Source organism: Orcinus orca, chromosome 19, assembly GCF_937001465.1.
Source record: "Orcinus orca chromosome 19, mOrcOrc1.1, whole genome shotgun sequence".
In the NCBI taxonomy this organism is placed as follows: domain Eukaryota; kingdom Metazoa; phylum Chordata; class Mammalia; order Artiodactyla; family Delphinidae; genus Orcinus; species Orcinus orca.
Window position 1 is genome coordinate 36160379 of NC_064577.1, and position 26591 is coordinate 36186969.

Here is a 26591-nt window from a genome sequence, read left to right on the forward strand (position 1 = left end):
CAGGGCACACGGACTCAAGCCCTGGTCCAGGAAGATCCCGCATGCCTCGGAGCAACCAAGCCCATGCGCCACAACTATTGAGCCTGCGCTCTAGAGCCCGTGAGCCACAATTACTAAGCCCGTGCACCACAACTACTGAAGCCCGTGTGCCACCTAGAGCCTGTGCTCTGCAACAAAGAGAAGCCACTGCAATGAGAAAATTGCGCACCACAATGAAGAGTAGCCCCGGCTCGCCACAACTAGAGAAAGCCCGAGTGCAGCAAAGAAGACCCAACGCAGCCATAAATAAATAAATTTTTTTAAAAAAGAAACCTATACAACAGAAAATAACAAGTCTTGGCAAGGATGTGGAGAAACCAGAACCCTTGCAAACTGCTGGTAGGGATGTAAAATGGTTCAGCTGCTGTGGAAAACAGTACAGTGGCTCCTCAAAAAATTAACCACAGAACTACCATATGATACAGCATTTCCTCTTATGAGTATAGACCCAAAAGAACTGAAAGCAGGGACAGACATTTGTACACCCATGTTCATAGTAGCATTATTCACCACAGCCAAAAGGTGGAAGCAACCCAAGTGTCCACGGATGGGTAAACTAAATGTGGTGAGATAAATAATATAGCAATAGTATTCAGCCTTGAAAAGGGAGACAATTCTGACACATGCTACAACATGGATGAGCCTTGAGGACATCATGTTAAGGAAATAAGCCAGTCACAAAAGGACAAATACTGTATGATTCCACTTATATGAGGTACCTAGAGTAGCAAATTCAGAGACAGAAAATAGAAGGGTGGTTGCCAGGGATTGGGGGATGGGGGGATGGGGAGTTACTGCTTAATGGGGAGACGGTTTCAATTTTACAAGATGAAAAGTGTTCTGTGGACACTATGGTGGTGATGGTAGCAAAACAATGTGGATGTACTTAATGCCCCTGAACTGCCCACTTAAAAATGTTTAAGTTTTTTTACGTGTAGTTTACCAGTTAAAAAAAACCTTGAAAATCAAAGAATCAGAATTCCACTTGCACATGTATTTTTAGATTGTTATTTTATCCAGTTTATGAGAGAGAATGATGCTGTCTAGACCTCAGTTTCTACTCTGAAATGCAAACATATTTGTGAAATTTCAGTTACATTTTTTCTCTTTAAAAAATAGTGCTTTTTAAAATAAAACATCCAATCTGAAAAGAATTAGCTGTATAATAGAAGCATAAACAAAATGTATAAGCATTTGCTTTAAAGAGAACAACCTGAGTTGGGTCTTAGAAATAACAAACATTGTTTTATATAGATCAACAGCCACTTTTTGCTATGTGCCCAGTACTGAGGGATAACACCTCTCCTTTCCCATAATCTATAAAAGGCGACTCTATGTGGTAAAGTATTAAATGAAGTATAGTGGGTCAGAAATAAATAGTGAAAAGAGAAAATGAATTTCCGTCTTTTTTCGGCAGGTGTTTGTTAATATAGTGGAACTAGGGAAAGTCACGCTCAAGGGAGATGAGCACTCAGATGCTCCGCAAAACCTTCTCCCAGGTACCTCCAGACCCTGGCCCCAAACCTCCCGGCCGCACATTTCTGACCCTGTCATTCCCTTCAATTCAACAGCTCTCCACAGTTACTCAATCAGGCTGGAATGAGGCTCTCCACTGTGGCAAGAACTACTTTACATGCACTTTGGTGAATGCTCTTCCCTCTACCTGTATACCCTCCCCACCAAATCCTATACCTACCATAGTCTTATCCTTCAAAGCCTATCTCAAATACCAACTCGTAGAACTATGACATGAAGATGATTCCCCAAGAGAAGTTGTATCTCCTTCCTCAAACTCCCTTTCTAGTCTTAAAACACCCAACATCTATTCATAATTATTTGTGTTCTTGTTTTATCTCTCCAACTCCATGTTACAAGTTCTATGGCTAAAATAGCAGGCTTATTCACTTTCTTTTGTTTTCCAGAGAATACACTCATTATTCAGGTTTATTCAATATATGGGAGACCCAAGGCAATTTACAACTTGGCTAAATAGAAAAATTAAAGACAGCTGAAATACCTGCTTGGTACTGTTTTAGGCGCTGAAATGTTGTGATTTAGCAGAAAATCATAATAGCATAGTAAAGTAGTACAGACTATGGAGCCAAGCTGACTATGTTTAAACACTGGCTTTGCCACTAACTTGATGTGAACCTCATGGAAATTACTCAGATTCTTTGGCCTTAGCTTCTTCATCTGTAAAATGGTGAGACCATCACCTGCTTCACAAGGTTGGTGTGAAAAAATGAATTCATACACAGAAATACACTTAGAACAAAGCTTGCCAAATAGTGCACAATATGTATTAGCTGTCATGTTTATCATCATCATTTTTTCTCCAAAAATCAATCTCTCCATTGGTAAACGGAGAATATCAAGCTAGACTTCTCAGGTTTCTTTCAACTCAGGGATTCCATACATCAGTGCCACATGACACTGAAGATGTCAGATATCACTACGAGCTGACAAATGGGGACAGGCTTCATAAGAGAGCTAGAACCCAGAAAATGGGGTTTTTTATACAGAAAGATGTAAGCTGAGTAGAGAAGTGTGAAGGAAGAAGACATTCTAGGGAGGAAAGCTAGAAATAGCAGTCTAGGGAGTTAGAATAAGTTGGAACATAAAGAAGATAATTTGGCGAGAGTTTATGTTTTGGACAATCAAATAAGATACGATCTAAATGACTTTAAAAATAGTGGACTAAAAACAACTGATTATAAAACTACATTATCACTTGTGTTTTGGGAGAAGAAAGATTTCTAGTGACAGCTGATCACCATCCACTCTAATAATCTGCCTTGAGAACAACTCACACTATAAATCTGTCGGTTCTTTAACAAGAATCTGTTCAAAACCCAAGAATTTCAACACATTCTTCTAAAGCCAAATACAAGTAAATGCTGGATTACACTTATTTTAAAAGCATCTCTCTTCTCTCTGCTGGCTTAAAGAAACTAAGAGCTGATTACGTAAAGATTTGATAAAACTAAAATATAAAGAACTGTACTCTTCCACAAATTCACTAAATTATTACAATGTAAGTCAGTTCTTACCATTTCTCTGCTCAAAACCCTAAGACAGTTCCCATCTCAGGCAGAAGAAAAATGAAATTTTCACAACAGCCTAAAAGGTCCTGGTTGTTCTGTGCTTCCCCCCACCCGCACCCCCGTGCCCCCAGTTCTTCCCTGACCTTATCTCCTACCACTCCCTCCTTTGCTCACAGTGTTCCAAGCATGTTGCTCTTCTAACTGTTCCTCTAACAGGCCAGCATTGTCCTTTGCAAGGTCTTTATACTTGCTGTTCCCTCTGCCTGGAATGATCATTCCTCCAGAAACTAGCTGGGGTCACTCCCTCACCTCCTTCTAGTTGCTTAAATATCAGCTTGTATGTAAATACTTCCCTGACCAAGCTATTTCAAAATGCAACACCTCCCCTTCCCTCTTTGCAGCTTTATTTTTTTACCTAAGGCATTAATTATCTTCTAACATACGGTATAATTTATATATGTGTTTTCTGTCTCTCTTTCCCTCACCAGAAAGTAAGTTTCATGAAGGCCGGGGTCACACACCTCGAACAGTGGTAGGGAACAGGCACACAGAAGGTATCAACAAAAATATTTCTTGAGTGAATGAATTGCAGATTAGGCCATATAATGCCCCTTCTGGGTACAGGAAAATACAACATACATTTTTTTCCCTCCACCGCTTAAAGTCTAAAAATTAATTTTGGTATGAAAGACTTATTGCCCACCTTCCACTGGGCTTGGATCTGGAAAGTTAAAGTGAATTAAAGCAGAATCTCTGCTCTTTAGGAGTTCGGGGGTGTGTATACAGGGGACAATAGATATACAAAGATCATTTACAAAAAGCAATATGTATGGGAAGCTAGAGGAATGTGAATGACTGACCAAAGGAGTGAGGGGCAAAGCTTCCACTAAGGTGATAAGGAAGCTATGATTCCCCCAAACTCTCGACTAGTACGACTGTTCTTCCTTATATTATTGGCGCGTATGCTTGCAACTCCATATAAATTATTTACCCACATCAGATAGGCTCCTAAGTAGGCCGCAAAAAAGTTCGTGTGACGATGGTGATGCTAATCACGGATGTACTCAAAGCTACACCAAGATTACCGACTATATCTTTTACTGTCCTCAGATTTGGCAACTTTTCCCTATCAGGTCCCCCGACTTGGAGACTAGCATCTGCTAACTGCTGCTGGCTTGGGTCAGAATCCTCCCCGCGGGTATCCCTCACCCGGAGCCCAGCACCCTGCAAATCCCTTCCCTTGCAGGGCAGGCGGCCGGGAGAGCGCCGCCTCCGGAACGCCGCCAACTGGGCCTCGTTAAGAGCTGCGGGAGAAGCGGGAGCCGTGGGAGGACGGCGAGGCTCGGAAGGGCCCCTCGAGGTTTCAGTCACGCACTCCTACTACTCCCCAGCCCCCTGCGCCTCGGCTTCCACGAGGCTCCGCCGACTCTTTGTTAAGAGAGACCGCGGTTCCCTGGCCCTCGCTAGGCCCCACAGTTGCCTTGCGGTGCCCCCGAGGGGTTACGGCCCCGCGTCCAGACCCACCTCGCACAAACCTGCTGCTGCGGCTGCAGAGGCAGCTACTACTACCGCCGACGCGGAGAGAATCCCACGGCCCGAAGTACGAGCGGTCCAGACCCCGTCCCACCGCGCTCCTCGCTCTCCGCCCCCTTCTTCGCCGCCGCCGCCGCCGCCTCCGCCGCCTCTCGGCCCGTAGCTGACGCGAGGAAGGGGAACAAAACCGGACATGCGCAGTGCAGAGCGCGGGCCGAAGGGCGGAGCCTGAGCTATGGCTCCCGGAAGGCGCCGCGAGCTCCTGGCCCTAAAGCTCCAGACTGCCTCACAGACACCTCAGACACCTAACAGGCACTACTGCTGGATGAAGAGTGTTCACGGCCCGTTTAGGAAGTGGGCCTGGAAGTGAAGAAAGTAGCACTGACTGGGAGCCGCCAAAAAATCCCAAGAAAGAGGCTCGAGTGGAAACCACATGTACATAAAATCGTCGATCCTCTGAAGTCCGCTCCTTTGCAAATGCGACCTGGGCAAGATTTCCCCGCGTGCCTCTGGCCACGTGGTCCCGTAGAGCATGGCGACTTTTAGTATCCGGAGCACGGGTTCAGCGTGATGACAACTTGACTGAACCCTAGTGGAGAGCACAGGGATAGGCGCGGGCAGTTCCGGCCCAGGGGCCGGGCTTATGTAACTCTCCCAGCTTCCACACCTCGCCTCAGCTGGGCGGGGGAGGAGGAGGTCTCGCTCGGCCCCCTGAGCTGTGTCCCGCCCCCGCGCCGTGCGCAGGCGCGGACGGGCCGCACGCATTCTACGTAACGGCTGGCGGAGGCTACGTGAAGAGTGGTGCGGCGTGACTGAGCTACCTGGTCAGGCTGTGTCCTAGAGGCGTTGAGGGCAGTAAAACCGCAGTGACCCGGCAGGCGGGGGCCGGCCCGAGAGGCAGGCAGGGTAAGGCGGCAGCCGCAGGAGCGCTGGGCCGGGTTCTAGCACTCGGTACAGGTAGGGAGCGGGCCGTGACGCGCTAGTCGGTGGGGTCGGGCTGGGCCGAGCGGTGACGCTGATTTGCGTGGCCTAACCAAGTCCCTTTTCCCACCCCATCCCCTAAGTCCAGCCTATGGTGACATGCCTCGGTCCCCGCGCCTTCTCGCCTTTCCCGACTTTCTTAAAAACAAACCAGACTTTGTCCACCCCAAGGCCCATTTTTTGTTGGGAGTTCTGATCAGGGTAGGAGTGACTTTTAACGGTTTTTGGGAACTTCCAGAACTGTGAGCAAATGCCAACCCACAGGGCAAAGTTAGAGCAAGCCCACAGCGTGCCAGCAGGAAGAATGGAGCGTAGAATTGATTCTGCTTGCTGGGGAAAGACTAGACCCCGCAGGCTTAACAGAAGCAGCAACCTCTGTGGTCCGTCTTCTCTGAAGGTTTCTAACATGACATGTTTTTATCCAACATGTGTAAGGAGACGGGAATGTCTCCATGATCTCCAGAAGCCTCAGGGTCTGGCCATTGTCAGAAAGGCCTACTCTAAAATGCCAACAAGGAATGATTCCTGCACTTAGTCCTCTTCCGTTTTTAAGTCCAGACCCAATCGCTGAGACTGCCAGGTGAGCTAGCAGAAGAAATCAGACCAGACTTGTTAGTGCTGGGGTGCCCTGCCCCAGGAGTCTCAGGACTGCCTCTCAGGCAGGGAGTTGTGCGTTTGAGAAATGAGTTGACAGGTGCACCAGACAGACTTCTGGGAAGGAAGGCCAAGGCACGGATGGCTTGGATAATTTTAACCTAAATATCCTTAAAGGAGCTCTGTTACAGGGCTGAGTTAACTTAGAAATGCTTCTGTGGTGTGAACGTTCTAAGTGGAAATTCACTTTGAAATGACCAGACCTTTTGTCAGGGAGTTAATCAAGTTGACTGTGCCAGTGTTAACCTTTATTTGCTTCTATTTGAAAAAGTTTAAAACTGAGATCTGAAAGAGAAACACTAAAAATGAAGTATTTTTACACCTTAAAGGGTGTTCATAAGGCACAGTGGAAGGAAGTAATGGGAACTGCTATTTATTGAGTACCTTCTATGTGCCAAGCACGTATCTCTTGTAATATCCACTACAGCCCTGTGAGGCAAATAGTGAATGACTATCCCTTTTTTGTATGTGGGGAACAGGGGTTTAAGTAATTAGCCCAAGGTCACATGGCTGGCGAATGGTAGAGCTGATGTTTTGAACCAAACCTAACTCCACCAACATACGTGCTCCTTTTCATATGTCTTCCACTTTTGACTGTGAAGCTAAGGGTGTTTGGAGACACATCGCAAGCCTCTTTGAGGTTGTTGTCAAGAGGGCAGCTATGTTTTCCCATAAAATGTCCCCTGGTGCTAACCTCAAAGATCAAATATTGGAAAGGATATAATATTGGCCTATCCTTGGTGGCATATCTCAAATCATTGGTGGCATTTCTCAAATCATTGGTGCCTTTCAAAATTTATGAACTTTGTCCAATTTTAAGAACATTTCTTGAGCAGCCATGAGTTGCAAGGTATTGGGCAATAGCCTTTGATATTGAGCCAATTTCCTTTATGAATTTATGGTGTTGTAAATATGAGATATAGAATATTCACTATGCCAGAGCACCTTGAGAGATCAGTATTGGGTTGGCCAGAAAGTTCTTTCAGTTAGTGAATGTGTTGTTCTATAAAGTTCTTCATGAAAGTGAAAAATGTGTCTTTTTTGAACTTAAAACCAAACGAACTTTTTGGCCAACCCAATACATACTCCCTTTTGCCACCCATTCACTCTGTTAGTACTCAGCTCCCTGCATCCTGGCTTTCATACTTACCACTTCCTTGCAGTTGCCAATAATGACTTCCTTATTAACATTGGGAAATTTTTGGTCCATATCTTACTTGAACTTTCTGCAGCAATTGAAACCGAGCTCTGTTTCCTTCTTAGAATATGCTTCTCCTTTGACTTCTGTGCTACCACTTTGACCAGTCTCTTTTTCTTTAACCATTCCTTAGTTTCCCATTCCAGTTCTCCCTATTATGCACAACTCTTAGCTGTTATGATTTGTTTCAAGACTTTTTGGTGCTTTTTTTTTTAAACCTAACTCTTAGTACTCCCTGGGGATCTCTTCCATTCTCACACCATCTCTATTTCCAGCTTAGGCGCATATCCTGAACTCCAGGCTTATACTTCAAATGCTTCCTTTCCTCCCTTTGTAAAATAGGTTATAATATGTTTTAGGATATTGTGAAAATTAAGAGATAAATGTTAATCATCTAACATACTGCTTGAAAACACTTAAAACTTTTCAACAAGTATTAAATTTAATTTATTGCCTTCCCCCAATTTTTTCGCTCCTTTATTGTTTTTTATTTCAAGGATGACTTTGTCCAGCTGTTAATCAAGCCAAAACTTGGAATCACCCCAGATCTTCCTTCCCCACATTCCCTATATTCAGTCACTTTATGCTGACAAATATAATTCTTAATACCTGTCAAATCCGTTTTCCTGTTCATTCCCAATACCACTGCCAGTTCAGTTGTGTTTTATCTCTTATCTAATTATCTCAGCCACTTCCTATTTTTCCCACCTCAGGTGCCCTTTTCTAATTCACCCTCTGTATGAGCTGTCAGGGTTAAATTGCAAATCTGATTGTGTCACTCTCTTACTTAAATCCTTTAGTTGATTCTAATCATCCAAACTTCTCAGCGTGGTATTTAAATAAGGATGATCAAATAAATAAATAAGTAAGGATCATCGTGATCTGGCCTGTGCTGGCCTTTTTAGCCTCATTTCCCCCATTTGGGTCTACAAACCCAATGTTCTATCATACCAAACTCCTAAAATGCGCTGTTTCAGCCCTCTATGCTATAGCTGTTCCTCAGTCTGCAGTGCCTCTTCTTGAGTGCAGGAACTATCCTTTTATTTTATTTTTTAAAGAACATTTTATTATAAGAACATAATAGAAAAATTAGAAAAGTATTCAATATAAAGAAAAATAAAGGCAAAATGTCCATAATCCTATCATACATAATAACTACTATTTATATGTAGATGTATGTATGACCTTCTAAACCTTTTTGTTTGTGTATTTGCTTCTGAAACAACTTGGGTTCTAACTTCATTCATAACAATTTTTAATAAACAAAATAAGTTTGTTTTTTGTATGTATGTATGGTTTAACCGGTTTCAGATTTTCCCTGTCATACTGTAACTCACGTCCTTGAAGCTAGGTTCTCTTGGCATAGTATCTGACATGGTGATATGCTCAGTGAGGGAACATTTTATTTGATATGGTAGGATCATTTTATGAAAAGCAGTGAAAGCCAGAGGAGTTTTATATTATTCTTTGGGTAATTGGTTAGCCTTCATTGGTGATTGAATCCTTATGTAACAGAAGTCATGTTTTAGAAGGATAACGGTAGTTTTTAGTGAGAAGTAGGGAGTAGGGAGAGAGTTGAGCAGGGGAGACCATTTAGGATAATACTGTGGTTCTTGAGTAGGTGGTGTTAGCAAAAATTGCTACTTTAAATAAGTAACAAAATCACTGCTACTGGCTTACGTTGGAGATGCTGCCTGAGAAGTGGATGATAGCAGGGATTCTGGAGGCAAAACTGGCATCAGAACATAGTTCTCTGTCACTTGGTGGTTGTATTACTTAGCATTTCTGTGCCTCATTTTCCTTATCTATGAAATGGGGATGTTAATAAAACCACTTTCTTCAGAGGGTTGTCATGAGGATTAAATTAGTTGCTTTTTGTAAAGCCTTTAGGACAGTGCCTAGCACTTTGTGTCTTAAACATGTGCTTTGATGATGATGATGATGTGCACACATACAGTTGATCTAAGAATGAATAGGTTTTCCATTCATGTATTATTTTTATTACAACCAACAGATAGTTGCATCTCATTCTTCTTTCATTATCCCTCTCCCAGTTTCTATATAAAGCTTTTAATAGGCGTTCAAAAACTGCGTACTGAATACACAGTGTAAATGGAAACCAACCTAAAGAAATTAAATGACTAGTACAAGATTTTACAAATAACTAGTGAGAGAGTCCAGACTAGAACCCAGGCCTCTTGAACCTCAACTTATTATTCTTTATATAATGCTATCTGACATGAACAGTATTAAATAAGAGAAAAGTGGGAGAGTCTTATATTTAATTTTTAACTGTTTACAAAATGTGATCGGTATGTGTAGAATGGCAGTCCACTTAGGGTTTTTGTTTTTGTCTTGTTTGACTCATTTTTAAGGGGCAATGAAAGCCTTCCATGCTTTCTGTGTTGTTCTTTTGATATTTGGGAGTGTCTCTGAAGCCAAGTTTGATGATTTCGAGGATGAGGAAGACATCGTGGAGTATGATGATAATGACTTTGCTGAATTTGAGGATATCACAGAAGACTCTGTTACTGAATCTCCTCAACGAGTGATAACCACTGAAGATGATGAAGACGAGACTACTGTGGAGTTGGAAGGGCAGGATGAAAACCAAGAAGGAGATTTTGAAGATGCAGATACCCAGGTAAAGGTTCTTTTTTATTGATTTCTTGGGAAAGTGGAAGGATGGGACAATGTGTAACTAGCACTTTTCCCAGACATTAGAAGTAATGCCCAGGTCTAAGGAGACCTTTACCCTCTGGTATGCTCATTTTTATTCAGTAGGTGGAGCTCTTCTAAATGTTTGTGGTGTGTTCTCACCTTTTACATTCAACAAAAAATGAATTGTATTTTTCTCCTCTATGGAAAGCCTGGATGGAGGACGGTGGAGTGGGGGTGGATATGTATTGGTATGTGGGTGGGTGGGAATTGTATCATTTAGAACTCAGGGTTGAAATGCATGGGGGGGTCATCATTTGTTGAAAATATGTAAGATCTCTGTGTTCTGTGCTTGCTGCTTTCATGTTCTTTTTTCCTTACAAATGTTATCTATAAAAATGAGATAAAATTGCTGGTGATGTTAGTGGGGGAAAACAGATTGTGCCTCATTTTCGTAGGAGGGAGATACCGAGAGTGAACCATATGATGATGAAGAATTTGAAGGTTATGAAGACAAACCAGATACTTCTTCTAGCAAAAATAAAGACCCAATAACAATTGTCGATGTAGGTATACAGGTTTTGAATCCCAAACTAACCAACAAAATATCTTGCTGTCATTAATCTCAGAAATATAATTAGTGACACGTAGCTGGTGTTGCTGTAACGTGGGAGCCATGAAGGAGTTTGACATCAGTTCTTCTGATGCAGTGGACACACGGAAAAACAACCTGTATCTTTTGTTGGGTTCTTTTTATATAAATTTATTTATTTATTTATTTTATTTTTGGCTGCGTTGGGTCTTTGTTGCTGCGCGCAGGCTTTCTCTAGTTGCGGTGAGCGGGGGCTACTCTTCATTGCAGTGCACAGACTTCTCATTGTGGTGGCTTCCCTTGTTATGGAGCACAGGCTCTAGGCGCACGGGCTTCAGTAGTTGCGGCACACGGGCTCAGTAGTTGTGGCTCGCGCGCTCTAGAGCGCAGGCTCAGTAGTTGTGGCACACGGGCTTAGTTGCTTCTCGGCATGTGGGATCTTCCCAAACCAGGGCTTGAACCCATATCCCCTGCATTGGCAGGCGGATTCTTAACCACTGTGCCATCAGGGAAGTACCACAACCCATATGTTTTTATTTTAGCCTTCCTAGTTTTATTTACCAAGGAATGAGGAGGATAGACGTTGGGTTTATTTGGGAGGTGGGACTCAGAATCAAGATGAATACAGAGGGCTTTCCAGCGTTTCATCCCATTTGATTATCCTCATGTTTCCTTAAAGAATCTTTTACAAAGATGACCTGGAAGGACTTCCCTAGTGGCGCAGTGGTTAAGAATCCGCCTGCCAACGCAGGGGACACGGGTTCAATCCGTGGTCCAGGAGGATCCCACATGCTGCGGAGCAACTTTGCCCATGCGCCACAACTACTGAGCCTGGGCTCTAGAGCCCGCGAGCCACAACTACTGAAGCCCACATGCCTAGAGCCCATGCTGTGCAACAAGAGAAGCCAATGCAATGAGAAGCCCGCGCACCGCAACAAAGAGTAGCCCCTGCTCGCCGCAACTAGAGAAAGCCCGCGCGCAGCAATGAAGACCCAACACAGCCAAATAAATAAATAAATAATAAAACCTTCATTAAAAAAAAAAAGTAACACTGAAAAAAAAAAAGATGGCCTGGAAAACCGAAATGGGCATATTTTTCAAAGTATAACCATATTCAGTGACAGTTATCTAACGTATCCACTTCTGTTTATGGGCTTTCTCATTCTCCTTCATACCTTGAGTTAGACTTCGTCCTTCAGCCTCAGCCAACATTAAATGGAACAATTGTTCTTCTTTAGGTTCCTGCACACCTCCAGAACAGTTGGGAGAGTTATTATCTAGAGATTTTAATGGTGACTGGTCTGCTTGCCTACATCATGAATTATATCATCGGGAAGAATAAAAACAGTCGCCTTGCTCAGGCCTGGTTTAACACTCATAGGGAGCTTTTGGAGAGCAACTTTACCTTAGTAGGTAAGTTAGGCTAATACAAGTCTAGCCACCTGTTTGAAAACTTTCTGGTAAGAACTGCTTATTCTGCTCAGTGTAAGCATCTAACTACTTTCATGGACTGCTGAAGAGGATGCTTTTTTTCTTCTCTCAAGGATCCCTTTTTTGTTAGGTTTTGCATAATGAATAAATTGCATTCATGAAATAATTTTCTCACCTTTCATCAAACATTTGCTGTACAGCTTCAGATAGAATGAGACAATCAGTGTTATCAAAACAAGTTGATAAAAATCTAGCCAAAAGCAAAGAACTTTGACATTTTAGGTAGCTTGTAGCTTGATAAATCCTTTCAATTCATCTTTTAGAAATTGGAAGTCCTTCAAAATTCCTTCAGGTTTTAGGCACTTTAGTGTCAGATCCACTGTAGAGATGTACAAGATGTACACTGATACCTTAGAGGAAGTCCTGTAATGGTGTAGTGTAGGGGGTAAGGTAGACTCACTCACCTTCACTTCAATTTGGCTTTAAACACTTTGTTTCCCTTTGATAGCAAGCAAGTATCCATCTCTTCTGCCCTTTAGCAGGACTGTGCACTATGTTGTGCTAGGTACTTTGCATACATTGTTTCTTATTTAATCTTTAGAACAATACTGTCAGTTGGATATAGTTTCTGTTTTCCTAAGGAGGGAACTGAAGTCGGGAGAAGTGTTAAAATTTGTCTAAGCTGTTCAACTGCAACCATGATATTAGAACCTAGTCTACCTGCTTCCAAAGTCCATGCTGTCCACTGTACCATATACTATTTCAGTACTTTTTGACCTGGAAATTAGGAAAAAAATAAGTAGCCTTTAATGCCTTCTACTTCCCTTGGTGTGTTTTCATTTGGTGTGTCAGTCTGCTTTACCTTGTAAAGTTGGACATATTATTTTGTACATTAATGAATTAAATGAAGAGAGGAAATTATTGGAATTTGAGCTTTTTGTAGCTCTTAATACCACTGTTATCATTTTGCTGCAGGAAAAACAAACTTGGATAAAGTTAAATGAAAGGAAACACAGTGAGGGAGTGTTGAATAGTCAGTATTAATGGTATTTTTAATTCACTACATAGGTTTTTGGTTTTTTTTTTAACTTTTGGCAGAGACATTTAAACTGACTTTGCTCCATTTTGTACCTACTCTTGAGATACTTATATTCCAAGCTGAATGTCGTTAACTAACAAGGACACACAAGTAATGCTAGAGTCCATAATTTTTTAATGGCAACAATAAAGCATTTTAAAAGTAAAAGGAGTAATGCCCATCTGTTGTAATCTATGTCTAAAGGAGAGTTCTATAAGATAGATAAGTATTGTTAACCTAAAGGTACCGTCATTTGGGGGTCAGAGTAGAAGAGTGTGTGGTGATTAGGCCCCAACATTTCCAGTGAATCATGTTAATGGTTTTACCCCTAGGGGATGATGGAACTAACAAAGAAGCCACCAGCACAGGAAAGCTGAACCAGGAGAATGAGCACATTTACAACCTATGGTGTTCTGGTCGAGTGTGCTGTGAGGGGATGCTTATCCAGCTGAGGGTAAGTAGGGAATTTCTGGTACAGTGTATATCTTCCTTTCATTTTTTCCAGTGTGATCCCAAGTCCTGTAAGATCAGTGTCTCATTTTTTTCATGTTTGACTTAAAATGAGATCTAAAAATCATCTTTTGGGAGTTCCCTGGTGGTCCAGTGGTTAAGACTCTGCGCTTCCACTGCAGGAGGCCCAGGTTCGATCCCTGGTCAGGGAACTAAGATCCTGCAAGCCACGCGGCACGGCCAAATAAGTAAATAAAAATCATCTTTTTTACTGACTGGCAAATGTAGAGTATATTTGATGAAGCATTTGAGTCCCCCTCCGATGTCTTCTCCTTACAGCAAACAGAAGTTGCAATTGTTCTCTTGGGCTTTTTTTTTGTTTTTTAGTTCCTCAAGAGACAGGACTTATTGAATGTCCTGGCCCGGATGATGAGGCCAGTGAGTGATCAAGTGGTATGTATTCTTCCTGCTGGTTTTCTCTGTACAGATTGAATTCTTAACTTCTTAGAGCTTGTTCTATTTCTTGCCAGGATTATATTTGGACTTTCTAACAACTTGTGTCCCTTGCCCAAAAAATGGAACCTTTTCTATCTAGACAGATCATCTTCCACTCAGTGTGAAACTGAGGGTGGAGGTGCAGGTGGGTGTGAGGAGACATATGTGCTTTTTGTGGGGAAAGAGGTAATACTCTGTCACCAGGTAGATCAACAGAATCAACCTGGATGATGGAGGGAAAAACAGTTGTCACAGACCGTTTGCCCTCACATCTGACTCTGCTTTTGGTATCTGCTTTTATCTTTGGCAGTAGGCTGGGTTTTTTTTCAAATATTTTTTGCCTCAAGTAATACATCTTGGGCTGAATGAGTTCATAGCACAATATGGAGACCTTATTGTTTGGTATACTTTCTTTCCTTTGTTAAATTAACATGTTAATCTGAAAATTGTGTCCTTCATTAGAAATGCCACATTCCCCCTCCCTTCATTCTTCCAATAAATAATTGTGCTGACTCCCACTGCTGCAAGAAACAAGAGACAGTCTTTTATATAAGCTAGTAGAACAAGAAATGTATGCATATATATCAAAATACAAAGTAGTATTTGGTTAATAAGTGCTATATTGGTAATATAATTAGGTACTTTTTATTGGATTGAAACTCAATTGTTATTTTAAAGGTCTTATTGTTAGTTGGAAACCTGTTTCTTTTATTTATTTTAATTTTTCTAATGTGGCCGCTGATGATTTAACCCACTAATTTTTAGAGCCTCCTCAGCTAAAACTCAAAGGACGAAGTTTTGCTGCATCTTCTGCCATCTTTTTGTAGAAATTATTCTTTAGAGTGTTGTGTTAATCATTTTCAGTTCTTTCCTGAGGTAGATTTAATCTTCTCTTTTCCTCTGAGCTAGCCAGCCTTTTACCTTTTTTGCTGTTTTGGGGGTTTTTTTCCCTGCAATGAAAAGCAGCCTCAACAAACATATGGGTTTTTTATATTTTTAAGCCTTTTTATGTGGGTTCTGCTTAAAAGAGCAGAAAACCTTTCTTTAGCAGCTGACATCTTGCCAGATCTTTGCCATATTTCCCTTCATTAACATTTCCCTTCTTCCACATATATACTGGTAAATTTTGACCCAAACTTCTAAAGATATAGTTAATAAGACAAACAGGGCCATGTTTTATCATACCAGACTCTTTAGGCTATAACTTTATCTCTCTGGCCCAATGTCGAGTATTAAAAACTGTTTAACCTGCCTCTGGGGTGTTTCCAACACCAACAACCAATTCTCTGATTCTCCAGATACCAGTTGGGTGTCCAACAATTCAATTCAATTCTGATACTATCTACTTGGAGTTAATGCCAGATCCCACAAGTTAAAGGTCTCATTCCCACAAGATTGCCCACACTTCAGATGCCAGTTGCAGGCCCCGGGCCACCGTACTTCTGACTGCCCAGCTATAAATCTAGAGTTCCCACAGCCCTCCCCTCAGATTCAATAATTTTCTAGAATAGCTCAGAGAACTCAGGAAAACACTTTACTTACATTTACCAGTTTATTGTAAAGGCTGCAATTCAGGAACAGCCAAATGGAAGAGAGGCATGGGGGTGGGGTGGTGCACAGAGCTTCCATGCCTCTAGAGCTTGGGCCCCTCTTCATAGGCTCATTTAGGCTGTTGGCAGCATTCAGTTCCCTGTGGTTGCAAGTTCCTATTTTCCTGCTAGTTGTCGCTGGGAACCGCTCTTAGCTCCTAGAGGCCATTCTCCGGTCCTTGCCACGTGGTTCCCCTCCACCCCATAGCCCTTTCACACTTTCACCCTTTCTTCAAGTAGGGTCCAGTCCCTTTTGAGGACTCACTTGATTAGGTCAGTCCACCCAGGATAGTGTCCCTTTTGATTAACTGAAAGTCACCTGATTAGGGACCATCTGCCATGTAACACAGCATAATCATGGTAATGATAATACCATCATATTCATAAGTCCTGCTCACATTCGAGGGGAGGATGTATACACCAGCAGGCAGGCATATTGGGGGCTGTCTTAGAAATCTGCCTATCACAGAACCTAACAGGTGAGTTTTGTTGTTGTTTTTTTAAAGCAAATAAAAGTAACCATGAATGATGAAGATATGGATACCTATGTGTTTGCTGTTGGTACTCGGAAAGCCTTGGTACGACTACAGAAAGAGATGCAGGATCTGGTATGTCAGGTTCTTTTTCAAATAATATGTCGAAACTGTGCCTCTTTATTACATAAATGTTTGACTTCAGAGCATAAAGTAATTATATCACTTGAACAGTTGTATCACTTTGAAATAGGTCAGTACATATTCTCTTGAGAAAAAAAATCCTTGTGCATAATAAAATATCATGTCTTACTTTCAACTACGTCTTCCTCTAGAGTGAGTTTTGTAGTGACAAACCTAAGTCTGGAGCGAAGTATGGACTGCCTGACTCCTTGGCCATCCTGTCAGAGATGGGAGAAGTCACAGAGGGAATGATGGATACAAAGGTAAATACAATGGAAGACATCATTTGTAGACCATTTACGGGGCAGTCTCCCTGAAAGTTACACTGTACAAATTCTTCATTTTATCTTCCTTTGCCACACAACCGGTAAAATACTTTCTTTAAACAATAGATTCACTTGTCAAAAAGACAGTTTTATTAGTCAAGAAATTCTCTCTAAATCAAGAACAAATTGTCCCTAGGATTGCCAATGGCTTTCAGGTTTTTTGAAAAAGGACTACTACTTTAATCCTTATCACCATGTCATTTAGTACGTTTGTTAAAGTTTCAGTTTGTGTAGAAGACAGGTATATAAAGAGCTATTTTTTTCCTATTGGTTATGTATGGTAACAGCACATCTTAGTATCATAAAAATATAGGATAGCTCAAAGACAGTTCTAAATGTAAGTTCTGGGTGATGTGGTTGTGAAGAATTCCTAAAATTATTTTAGATTTTATGTTCATGCTTTCACTCGTATTTTGAACACTATTTTGAGATATATTTTCAGCTGCTCAATTTTGATCATTGGTGTGACTAAAGAAGGGCAGTAGTTTCATCATAGGGAGAGTCCTTATTTAAATTTAATTTTTTTTAAGCTTTAGCCTTCATGATGTGCAAAAGTAAGGAGGATTAAAGAGTGAATATCTATGAAAAAAGAGAAGTGCATCAAACCTACTTTAAAAAAAGTAATTTTCTTTTCTTATTTCAGATGGTTCACTTTCTTACACACTATGCTGACAAGATTGAATCCGTTCATTTTTCAGACCAGTTCTCTGGTCCAAAAATTATGCAAGAGTACGTATGAAATAAAAATATTGAAATGAGTTTTCTTCACTAGCTTTCTGTGTTGAAACACCTGCAAGATGCTTCTGCAATTTCCCTTCCCAAATGAGTGAGGGAAGTTGGTGACAGCATCCAAGTTTTCCTTTGCTTTGACTGCATGCATCGTGAAGGTAATTGAAAACCTATGGGGGACAATCAAATAAGCCTCCCCAGTTTGCAATTGTCACCGCATGTATGCATTACCCACTCAGTGAGGTAAATGAGAATCTAACAGAATGGCTAATACTAAGAAAATACAATTGGTAGTCTCTGTCCTTTGTAGTCTAGGGTGGTTGTTTTTTGGGGATTTTTTTCCTTTTTAATTTATGATGTGAATCTGTGACGTTTGATTTGTGTTTGATTGCAGGTGTATGCATTTTGTAATTCATGGCCTTTTCCGGCTTTCTACTTTGAATGGTTGAGTGATTATATTCTTTCTAGTGTATTATCAGACACCCTTGATGCCCGTAAAGTTTCTGGCTTTATAGTAATGTTGTTCGAATGTAAATATTCAGGGTTTGAATTTGCTGTTTGATTTCACATCCTGTTGCAGGAGAGCGTATTTAAGTTTACCCTTGGTGTAGAATTGGTTCTGACCTAAATTTTTGGCTAAGGACTGTGGAGTTGAATACAGTTAAAAGCCAATTTGAATTTTAATTTTGTGTCAAAATCACTAAGGTAATCAAAATTACTTATGCCTCTAGATGGTGTTGCATCATCCTTGCCTTGCTGAACTCAGTAATAACGCTTTGGACAAAGTATCACATTGCGGCATTCATGGAGCATTTTGTGTGTGGGGGGAGGTGTGGAGGGTTGAAAGTCAAAGATTGCAAGAGGATTCTTTGAAGAGTCAGAACTAAATTATATATGCTATAGTAGATTATTTCTCAACTTATTCTGAGCCTGACTCAAAAATAAGATCCTTCATCATAGGAAGATAGATTAAGAGTTAGAAATAAAACATAAAAATCCATCAAAATAGGGCTTCCCTGGTGGCACAGTGGTTGAGAATCTGCCAGCTAATGCAGGGGACACGGGTTCGAGCCCTGGTCTGGGAGGATCCCACATGCCGTGGAGCAACTAGGCCCGTGAGCCACAACTACTGAGCCTGCGCGTCTGGAGCTTGTGCTCCGCAACAAGAGAGGCCGCGATAGGCGATAGTGAGAGGCCCGCGCACCGCGATGAAGAGTGGCCCCCACTTTCCACAACTAGAGAAAGCCCTCGCACAGAAACGAAGACCCAACACAGCAAAAATTAATTAATTAATTAATAAACTCCTACCCCCAACATCTAAAAAAAATAAAAATAAAAATAAAAAAAAGGTTATTTAAAATATGGGCCGCATACTTAAATACAGGCTCATTTCTGGCTCCCCAGGTGAGATGGAATTATCCTGCCTGGAGGGGACATCACTGGAGGTGTTGAAGGATAGGATAAAGATACTTGGGAATGCATCCATCGGATAGACGAGTGGACCAGATGACCTGTAAAGCTTCTTCGGGCTCTGAGACTGTATTTAACTTGGGGATGCCAAGCCAAATACTGTGCTGATTATCTGCACAGTTATCTGTTCATCTAAGTGAATTGGGTGACTTATGTGCATGGAAAGTATCTCTCTCTTGCGTTCCTTCTAAATAGCTCTTTCTTTTATGACAGGGAAGGTCAGCCTTTAAAGCTACCTGACACTAAGAGGACACTGTTGTTTACATTTAATGGTAAGTGTTCTGTGTCCTGTCTGAGTTCTTTGTTTTCTGTGAGATGATCTTAAGGAGAGTATTGTTTCTTTCTAAACAATAGCTATAAAAAACTACGTTAAAACTAACCCCAGGGACTTCCCTGGCGGTCCAGTGGTTAAGACTTTGCTTTCCAATTCAGGGGGTGCTGGTTCGATCCCTGTTCAGGGAGCTAAGATCCCACTTGCCTTGCGGCCAAAAAACCCAAAACATAATAACAGATTCAATATTGTGACTAATTCAGTAAAAACTTTAAAAAATGGTCCACATCAAAAAGAAAATCTTTAAAAAAAAAAACCTCATGCCAGCTTATTGGTTTTTTGATTTCTTCAGTAAGAGATCCTTTTATATATTTTAATTTCTATTTTCTGCTGTATTTTAGCTGCCTAAGAAATTTGGAGAAAGGAGCCTATTAATACGAAAAGAAAAAAAAAATAATACAAGAAGTATGAATGCTGCCATTAACTCAATAGGAAAATGGTTTTGTTTTCCAGTGCCTGGCTCAGGTAACACTTACCCAAAGGATATGGAGGCTTTACTACCCCTGATGAACATGGTGATTTATTCTATTGATAAAGCCAAAAAGTTTCGACTCAACAGAGAAGTAAGACCTGCAGCCTTAAGTTGGAGCCTTTTATTGTGTTTTTCCCCCCAAGGGGTGGCGGGGAGGGGGCCCAGCTTTCGATTATTTCAGTGATTTTATCTTTGCTAGTTGACTTAAAAGTGCTACATGGGAGTGGTTTTATGAAAGAATATTAAATGGGATTTTGTATCTGTTTGGATTGAAATGGATTTCTTATGAATTGCTTTGTTTCCTGGGGAAAGGGCAAACAAAAAGCAGACAAGAACCGAGCTCGAGTGGAGGAGAACTTCTTGAAGCTGACGCATGTGCAAAGACAGGAAGCTGCCCAGTCTCGGCGTGAGGAGAAGAAAAGAGCAGAGAAGGAGCGAATCATGAATGAGGAAGATCCTGAGAAACAGCGCAGGCTGGAGGTAAGACAAACTTTTCTTATCACTGGGGTAAAACTCAGATTTATAAGGATGCCTATTTGCGCCATATTGGCTGTTAAGGTAATTCTGTGTAGGAATGTACACAGGCTAAAAGCTTAGCATTTTCTTAGCACTTGGGACAGTTGATAGCGCTGTAAAAAAAAGAATAATCCTTCCTGTTCAAACCATGTTAGATTGAGCCTCAATCCTGGAGAATGATATGAATTATCCTGTTCCCCCAGCATAGGCCCTTTTTGAAAGTTCCACTATCATCTTTCAAGCCAAACACATACTAAGGTAGAAAGAAATTTGGAATTTTAATGGAAGCCAGGACATGTGCCCTATGGTCCACATAAACTTGTTTTATAAAAATTTTATTTTGATTATAGAATTAGAGAATTCTAATATTTTTTCTTTGTATTTTGTTTTCTATTTTGTACATAACGAGAATCTCAAACTCAAGAGCTTTTTAAGGCTGTAGTCCGTTATGTTTCAAACATCAGCATGTTCTCATGTTTTGTGAAGTAAGATGCTGCAGTCCAGCTCTAAAATTTTAAACCTTGTAAATGCTGATCAAAAAAGAGGAGAACAAAGTTCTGGGAAATGTGAATTTTAATGTGAATAACCTCAAGGATTGAAGAAAATTCTTGTAAGTGAAGGAGGCAAGCTGCCAAGAAAAAGTGAGCCCCCTGGACTTCCCTGGTGGCACAGTGGTTAAGAATCCGCCTGCCAGTGCAGGGGACACGGGTTCGAGCCCTGGTCCGGGAAGATCCCACATGCCTCGGAGCAACCAAGCCTGTGCGCCACAACTACTAGAAGCCTGCGCGCCGAGAGCCCGTGCTCTGCAACAAGAGAAGCCACCGCAATGAGAAGCCCGCGCACCTCAACAAAGAGTAGCCCCCAGTCCCCGCAAATAGAGAAAGTCCGCGCGCAGCAACGAAGACCCAACACAGCCAAAAATAAATAAATTAATTTTTAAAAAAGAAAAAAAAAAGTGAGCCCGTGTGGCACTTTAGTTGCTGGTAGAGTCGTTAATGCTGTTGAGTGAAGTGCCCAGAGTACCACAGCCCTCCTCTCATCCTTTCTCATCAATCTTTGGTTTGGTTTGGTTTGGTTTGGTTTGGTTTAGTTGATGGGTATTTTTCCCCTGAAAATAGAGCTCTGTGTTTATGCAATCTTCTTTATAAATATAAATGGCTTTTTAACAGATATACAGGAAGAATCTACATGGACTCATTAATAGATAATGCCTTTCATTTTTCTATGGAAAAAAAAGTTCTCCAGTTATTTCTAGAGTTTGAAACTATAGTAGGTTTAAGTAAAAGAGGGGCCCAGAACTTAAGTCAGATTGTAAGTTGCTTGTGGGTGTAAACCATGTATTTTTTTTTAGAACCACCACTTTATAGTATCTAGGCCTAGGTACCTTGTAAAAAGATCCAGTGAATTAAATGGGAAAGGAGCCAAACAAAACACAAAAAACCCTATAGTGAATTTCTGGCTTGAATGGCTCATTTATACCAATGATCTGGACCTTCCTGCCACTACTGGTAGAGCCTTGTTTTGTTTTGTTACATATTTAATTTGAAAAGTGTAGAGAAACATATACACAGACATTAAAATTAACCTTAATTCTACCATGTAAGAACAATGTAACATAATCCTTCAGTTCCCATCCCTAAAACCAACCACTGTTAATACTATATAGTTTATTTAGTCCCTCAACTGTGTATATTCAGTGTACTTATTTCATTTCTTAATGTAGATCATCTTATAAACTTTTTATATTAAAAATATAGCAATCTTTCAAGAAAGTGTCTTTCCATATTCTTTTTTTTTTTTTTTTTTTTGCGGTACGCGGGCCTCTCACTGTTGTGGCCTCTCCCATTGCGGAGCACAGCCTCCGAACGCGCACGTGCAGGCTCAGTGGCCACGGCTCACGGGCCCAGCCGCTCTGCGGCATGTGGGATCTTCCCGGACCGGAGCATGAACCCATGTCCCCTGCATCGGCAGGCGGACTCTCAACCACTGCGCCACCAGGGAAGCCCCAGCAATTCTTATAACTATCTTCTGGAATGTTATTTGTGATGCTAGCCTAAATAGTATAGGCAGTATTATAGTTTTGACTTTTTTTTAAACAAGTACTGAAATCTTAGTTTGCATTCCCTCTTTCTCTCTAGGAAGCTGCCTTGAGGCGTGAGCAAAAGAAATTGGAGAAGAAGCAAATGAAAATGAAACAAATCAAAGTGAAAGCCATGTAAAGTCATCCAAGAGATCTGAGTCCTTATGCCACCTGTAAGCTCTGAATTCACAGGAAACAAAAAATACCAGTTCATTTCTTATCTTAAAGTTTCCCAGTGACTGAGAAATCCTTATTTCATCATGTGTTCTGTTTTTGGTTTGGAGTTTTACAAAGGTCATAGATACATTGGAAGGACTCTGTTACAGTAATTTTCTTCCAGATAATCAAATTATTTTGATTATTTTATAAAAGGAATAATATATGAAATCTGTGTAGTTTCAAAACATCTTAAAAATTATAACATGAATCAGTACTTTTAGTGCTTGATATTTGAAGAAATATCATGAAATTTATAGATATATAATTAGATTGTTGCTTTTTGTTTAAACTAGGCAGTTGAAATGGCTATGAAGACTGACTCTAAACCAAGATTCCACAGATAACTATTGGAATTGCACAATAAACATTCTTGGTGTTCTCTTCTGTGTCTACATTAAACTTGTAAAAAAATAAAATTTAGAACACTATATGTGGTGTTGAGATTTCAGGGACTCAACAGTCTAGTTTAGTATATGTTTATAGGTGGGAGGTGCTGATGACAGTATGATAGGATATCTGTAGGCTTTAGGATACTTACATGTATGTGGAAAATTCTAGGGATAGATAATACAGGAGCACGGTTTCCTCCTTACCTGATACCATGAGCTAATGACAATGTGAATGCTGTATTTTAAGTGGTTGTATGTTTTCTTGAGTAACAAATGCATGAAAAATTAACTGCTTCACCTAGATGAGATCAGTGGTCTATGTGAAGTCACAAAAGTTTTCCTTCTTGGTCGCTGCAACGTGTGGGATGTTCACGGAGAAGCTCTGTTCTCTGTGTTATGGCCATATCCCTTTGCTTCTCCTTCTGCTTTTATCTCTTCCACAGTTGAGGCTGGGTATATTCTTTCAAAGAAATAGCCATGAACATGCATAAACATACTTTTAAAAATGAACTTTCCTAGACTATTGAGAGTTCCTTCTGCCTCTTGAGGAAGGAACTCTTGGGGGAGAGGCCCATCTACCTGCACAAGCATTTAGCTTGTTCAGATCTCTGCATTTTATAAATGCTTCCTACTAAGAAAGCATTTTTTAAGTCACTGCTTGTACCAGGTAATTTTTGCTGGGATGGGAAAGGGTTGGGTTTTTTGTGGGAGAGGGGTGGGTGGGTATTTTTTGTTGATGCTTTATGTGCAGGTGTGTTCTGAGGCAATAACAAGTTGCTGTGAAAACAGCATGTGCTGCTGCCTTTGTAACTGCATGGAAACTTTTCACATGGGTTTTTCTCTAGGTTAATGCAGAAATGTATAAACTGGGAGATGCAAATGTAATATTTTTTTTAACAGTTCATGAAATTAAGTTATTAAAATAACAAAATTTAATTACCTTAATGCTATATAATTCTAGAATTAGCCTTGTTTTACAAACCTTTAACCTGCATTTTAGAAATCAAAGTTGGTATGCTTAGCTATCTTTTGATTAATAAAAGCTTTCTTAAAGTCCCACACATTTGGACCATGGCAGCTAATTTTGTAATTTAAGCATTCGTATGAACTACCTATGGACATATATTAAACTAATTGACAAAAGTCTCAGAGTGCCGCCTTTACTTTTCTGGGGTTGCCCTACAAGAGTATAAGCCCATAGTTGTTACCAGTTTTTGGTGTTTTGTTTTGTTTTTGGCTGTGCTGCACGGCTTACGGGATCTTGGTTCCCCAACGAGGGATCAAAGCCGAGCCCTCGGCAGTGAAAGCGTGGAGTCCTAACCACTGGACCACCGGGGAATTCCCACTAGTTAATTAATGTTTTATATTTTTAGAGCCCCATTATGTCATTGATGGGCTTCTCCCCAAAGTCCCCCACTAGAGTTAAGACACCATTGTCTCTCCTATGACTGAGAGGACAAAGAGAGGAGAATGTTGTTGACTGTCACACGTTGGAAAACCTGTCTTGTCCTCCAGTATTGTCTGCATTGCCTGGGCACTTAGCAATACCACAACAAGTGCTGGACTGGAAGATAAAGACTTGGCCTTTAGTGCCAGCAAAACCAGTTACCAATCTTTTGACTTTGGGCAGGTCATTAACCTCATTGAGTCTCTGTTCTGATCTTCCTTCTACAAAGTAAGGGAAGTAATTATTTTCTCTACCTACCTCACATTAGGTCAACACTAAGAGGTAATATATGTGAAATTCTCCTGTAAATGGTAGAACTTCAAAAAATGTATCATCTAGGCCTATTCTCCAAGTGGTGTATTTTTGCTTTATTCTGTTTTGCTTTTCTTTCTCTCAGTGAAAACCAAGCAGATCCTTCCAGAGTCCTCTAACTTCATCTGCAAAACTTGACAGGGTATTATTGGGGCGGGGGGGGGTGGGATAGTTTACAATTCTGTTTCCTTAATAATAGAAACTTTCCTTGTCAGGCACCAGATGTGAAACTCTTTTCTTTAGATGGAACTTAGACCAAAGAAAAACATTAATTGGCTTTCTCATTCCACCCATCCAATAGGAATTGGAAATGTGAAAATTACTTAGAGCAGTGTTGTACAAGGATCTAGTTTTGGTGTGAGGGATGAAATACTGTACTTAATCACCCCAGATTCTCTTTCCTTACTGTTCCTGGCTCCATGAATTCAAATTCATGGTTTGAATTATTTGAAAGCATGTAAGAGGGAGAAGACAGTTATACCCGTAAGAGTGGCTTCTATTACACACTACTAAAACAATAGTGAAAATATTTTCTCAGTTTCTGGAGTTTGGTGATGGGCTAAAGATTTATTTGCATTTGGAAAAAAAGTGTAATGTTTTTATCTGTGTAAAAGTTGAATGCCATCTTCTCAGCTCTGTGAACTGAGAAATAATACCAATTCCAGAAGAAAGTTTTTTGTTTTGTTTTTTTTCCCTGAAAGGGAGAACTTTGTGTCTACTACTATTCTGCTCTTAATGGCTATTATTAGGTTATATTTTCATCTTTTAAAATTAATTGTCCTCTTTAATTTCACCTATTTTGCTTTTCCAAATAGTGTAACTTTTATTTATGTAAAAGACACCCAGGCCTTTTAAAATATTTAGTTCCATGGGAGTTATTTGGAGATCAGATAATATCATATCCGCCTAGGTTGTTTGTTGTATCAACTTTGCTTTCCTATCACATTTCCAACTTAAATGCTTAAATAGCTTTCTTTTGCCTCTTTTTCTTGCATGTTAACTGCATCACTTAGCAAGGTTGTAGCAAAGCTAGAATTGAAGCTATTTTCTGCTTCAGGAAAGAGCCCTGGGTTTGTGGGTAGGGACCCAGGTGCTGTCCTAGTGCTGTAACAAGTCTCTTTCCTTATCTATAAGTGGGCATCATCTACTCTGCCCTTTCTAAAATGCCTTTTCAGAGGATATTAGATAACATGTATAAAGTGCTTTGACATATAAAATGCTCTATAAATTAAATAATCCTGCTCAACTTGTTAAACTACACATTGTAAGCATTTCTAGCTCTCACTTGAGTATTCTAGGCAATTAGTTTTACCTTTCTCACAGTTAATTTATGTGGTATCTTAAAGAGGGCAGTGCACTCCGGGTGCTCAGAGTTAAAACAAAATAGCCAGGATCTTCAGTTCATCTCCATTCCTCTAGGCTTCAAGCAAGTTTCAGAAGGTTCCAGAAATCTTGAAGAGTCCCAGCCCTTATGATACAGAAGTGAAAAGGAATAGGGAGTTTGTACATCCTGTGACTCAGGTCAAAAGCAAAGCAAGGAGAAACTGAGTTTGTAAACTCTCAAAATTGACCTTTCATGACACCAGTTTTCTAAGTTATCTGGATTTTGGAGGCCCTTTTGTAAGGAAATTTGCTCCTTGAAACAGAGTCTAGGCCAAAAGTTTCTCAAAATATCTTTTGTGGGCAGTCCTGAAGATGATGAGATCTCTTAGCCCCCTTGACCAACTGACATCCAGTTAGAAAATGACATAGCTACTGGGCTGGACAGAACAAATGAGAAGTACTTACATGTTTAAACTCCCCATCGTGGTGGCTGCATCAGTCTGGCATCTTTCAGGCACTGACTCCTCTAGTACCCTTGATTCCAAAGACCACATGTGAAGAAGGTCTTTTCAAGAGAAC

The 26591-nt window shown here is 40.7% G+C and overlaps 2 protein-coding genes across 7 annotated transcripts in view; one reads left to right on the forward strand and one right to left on the reverse strand.

Annotated features, from left to right (window-relative positions):
• The window catches only part of DDX42 (DEAD-box helicase 42), a 52877-nt gene extending 47965 nt beyond the window's left edge, over positions 1-4912 (reverse strand). Inside the window, exon 1 of one of the 4 annotated variants that reach the window (XM_033438895.2) lies at positions 4619-4912. The gene's annotated coding sequence lies outside the window, so the exon portion shown is untranslated. Of the gene's footprint in view, positions 1-4607 lie in introns of all 4 variants that reach the window. The other 3 variants (XM_033438894.2, XM_033438893.2, XM_012535100.3) reach the window with 3 other exon arrangements.
• Positions 4913-5369: 457 nt separating this feature from the next.
• On the forward strand, positions 5370-24076 carry CCDC47 (coiled-coil domain containing 47). 3 transcript variants are annotated; one of them, XM_033438901.2, is made up of 13 exons: positions 5370-5522; positions 9825-10093; positions 10566-10673; positions 11938-12112; positions 13541-13662; positions 14046-14111; positions 16249-16350; positions 16551-16661; positions 17368-17453; positions 19137-19195; positions 19708-19817; positions 20039-20206; positions 22381-24076. In XM_033438901.2, the coding sequence occupies exons 2-13, from the start codon at positions 9830-9832 to the stop codon at positions 22459-22461; spliced, it is 1452 nt and encodes a 483-aa protein (XP_033294792.1). In that variant the 5' UTR covers positions 5370-5522; positions 9825-9829; the 3' UTR covers positions 22462-24076. The 3 variants fall into 3 exon arrangements, with proteins under 3 accessions (XP_033294792.1, XP_004275692.1, XP_049558128.1); XM_004275644.4 differs by having other exon boundaries at positions 5384-5573; XM_049702171.1 differs by lacking the exon at positions 5370-5522 and adding an exon at positions 6033-6177.
• Positions 24077-26591: the final 2515 nt, after the last annotated feature.

Excerpts from the sequence above, each read along its gene's own strand:
- CCDC47 (XM_033438901.2), top strand. The coding sequence starts at position 9,830 with ATGAAAGCCTTCCATGCTTTCTGTGTTGTTCTTTTGATATTTGGGAGT. Across the intron at positions 10,674-11,937 it reads ACCCAATAACAATTGTCGAT|GTTCCTGCACACCTCCAGAA; the intron begins GTAGGTATACAG and ends GTTCTTCTTTAG. Across the intron at positions 16,351-16,550 it reads AGAAAGAGATGCAGGATCTG|AGTGAGTTTTGTAGTGACAA; the intron begins GTATGTCAGGTT and ends GTCTTCCTCTAG.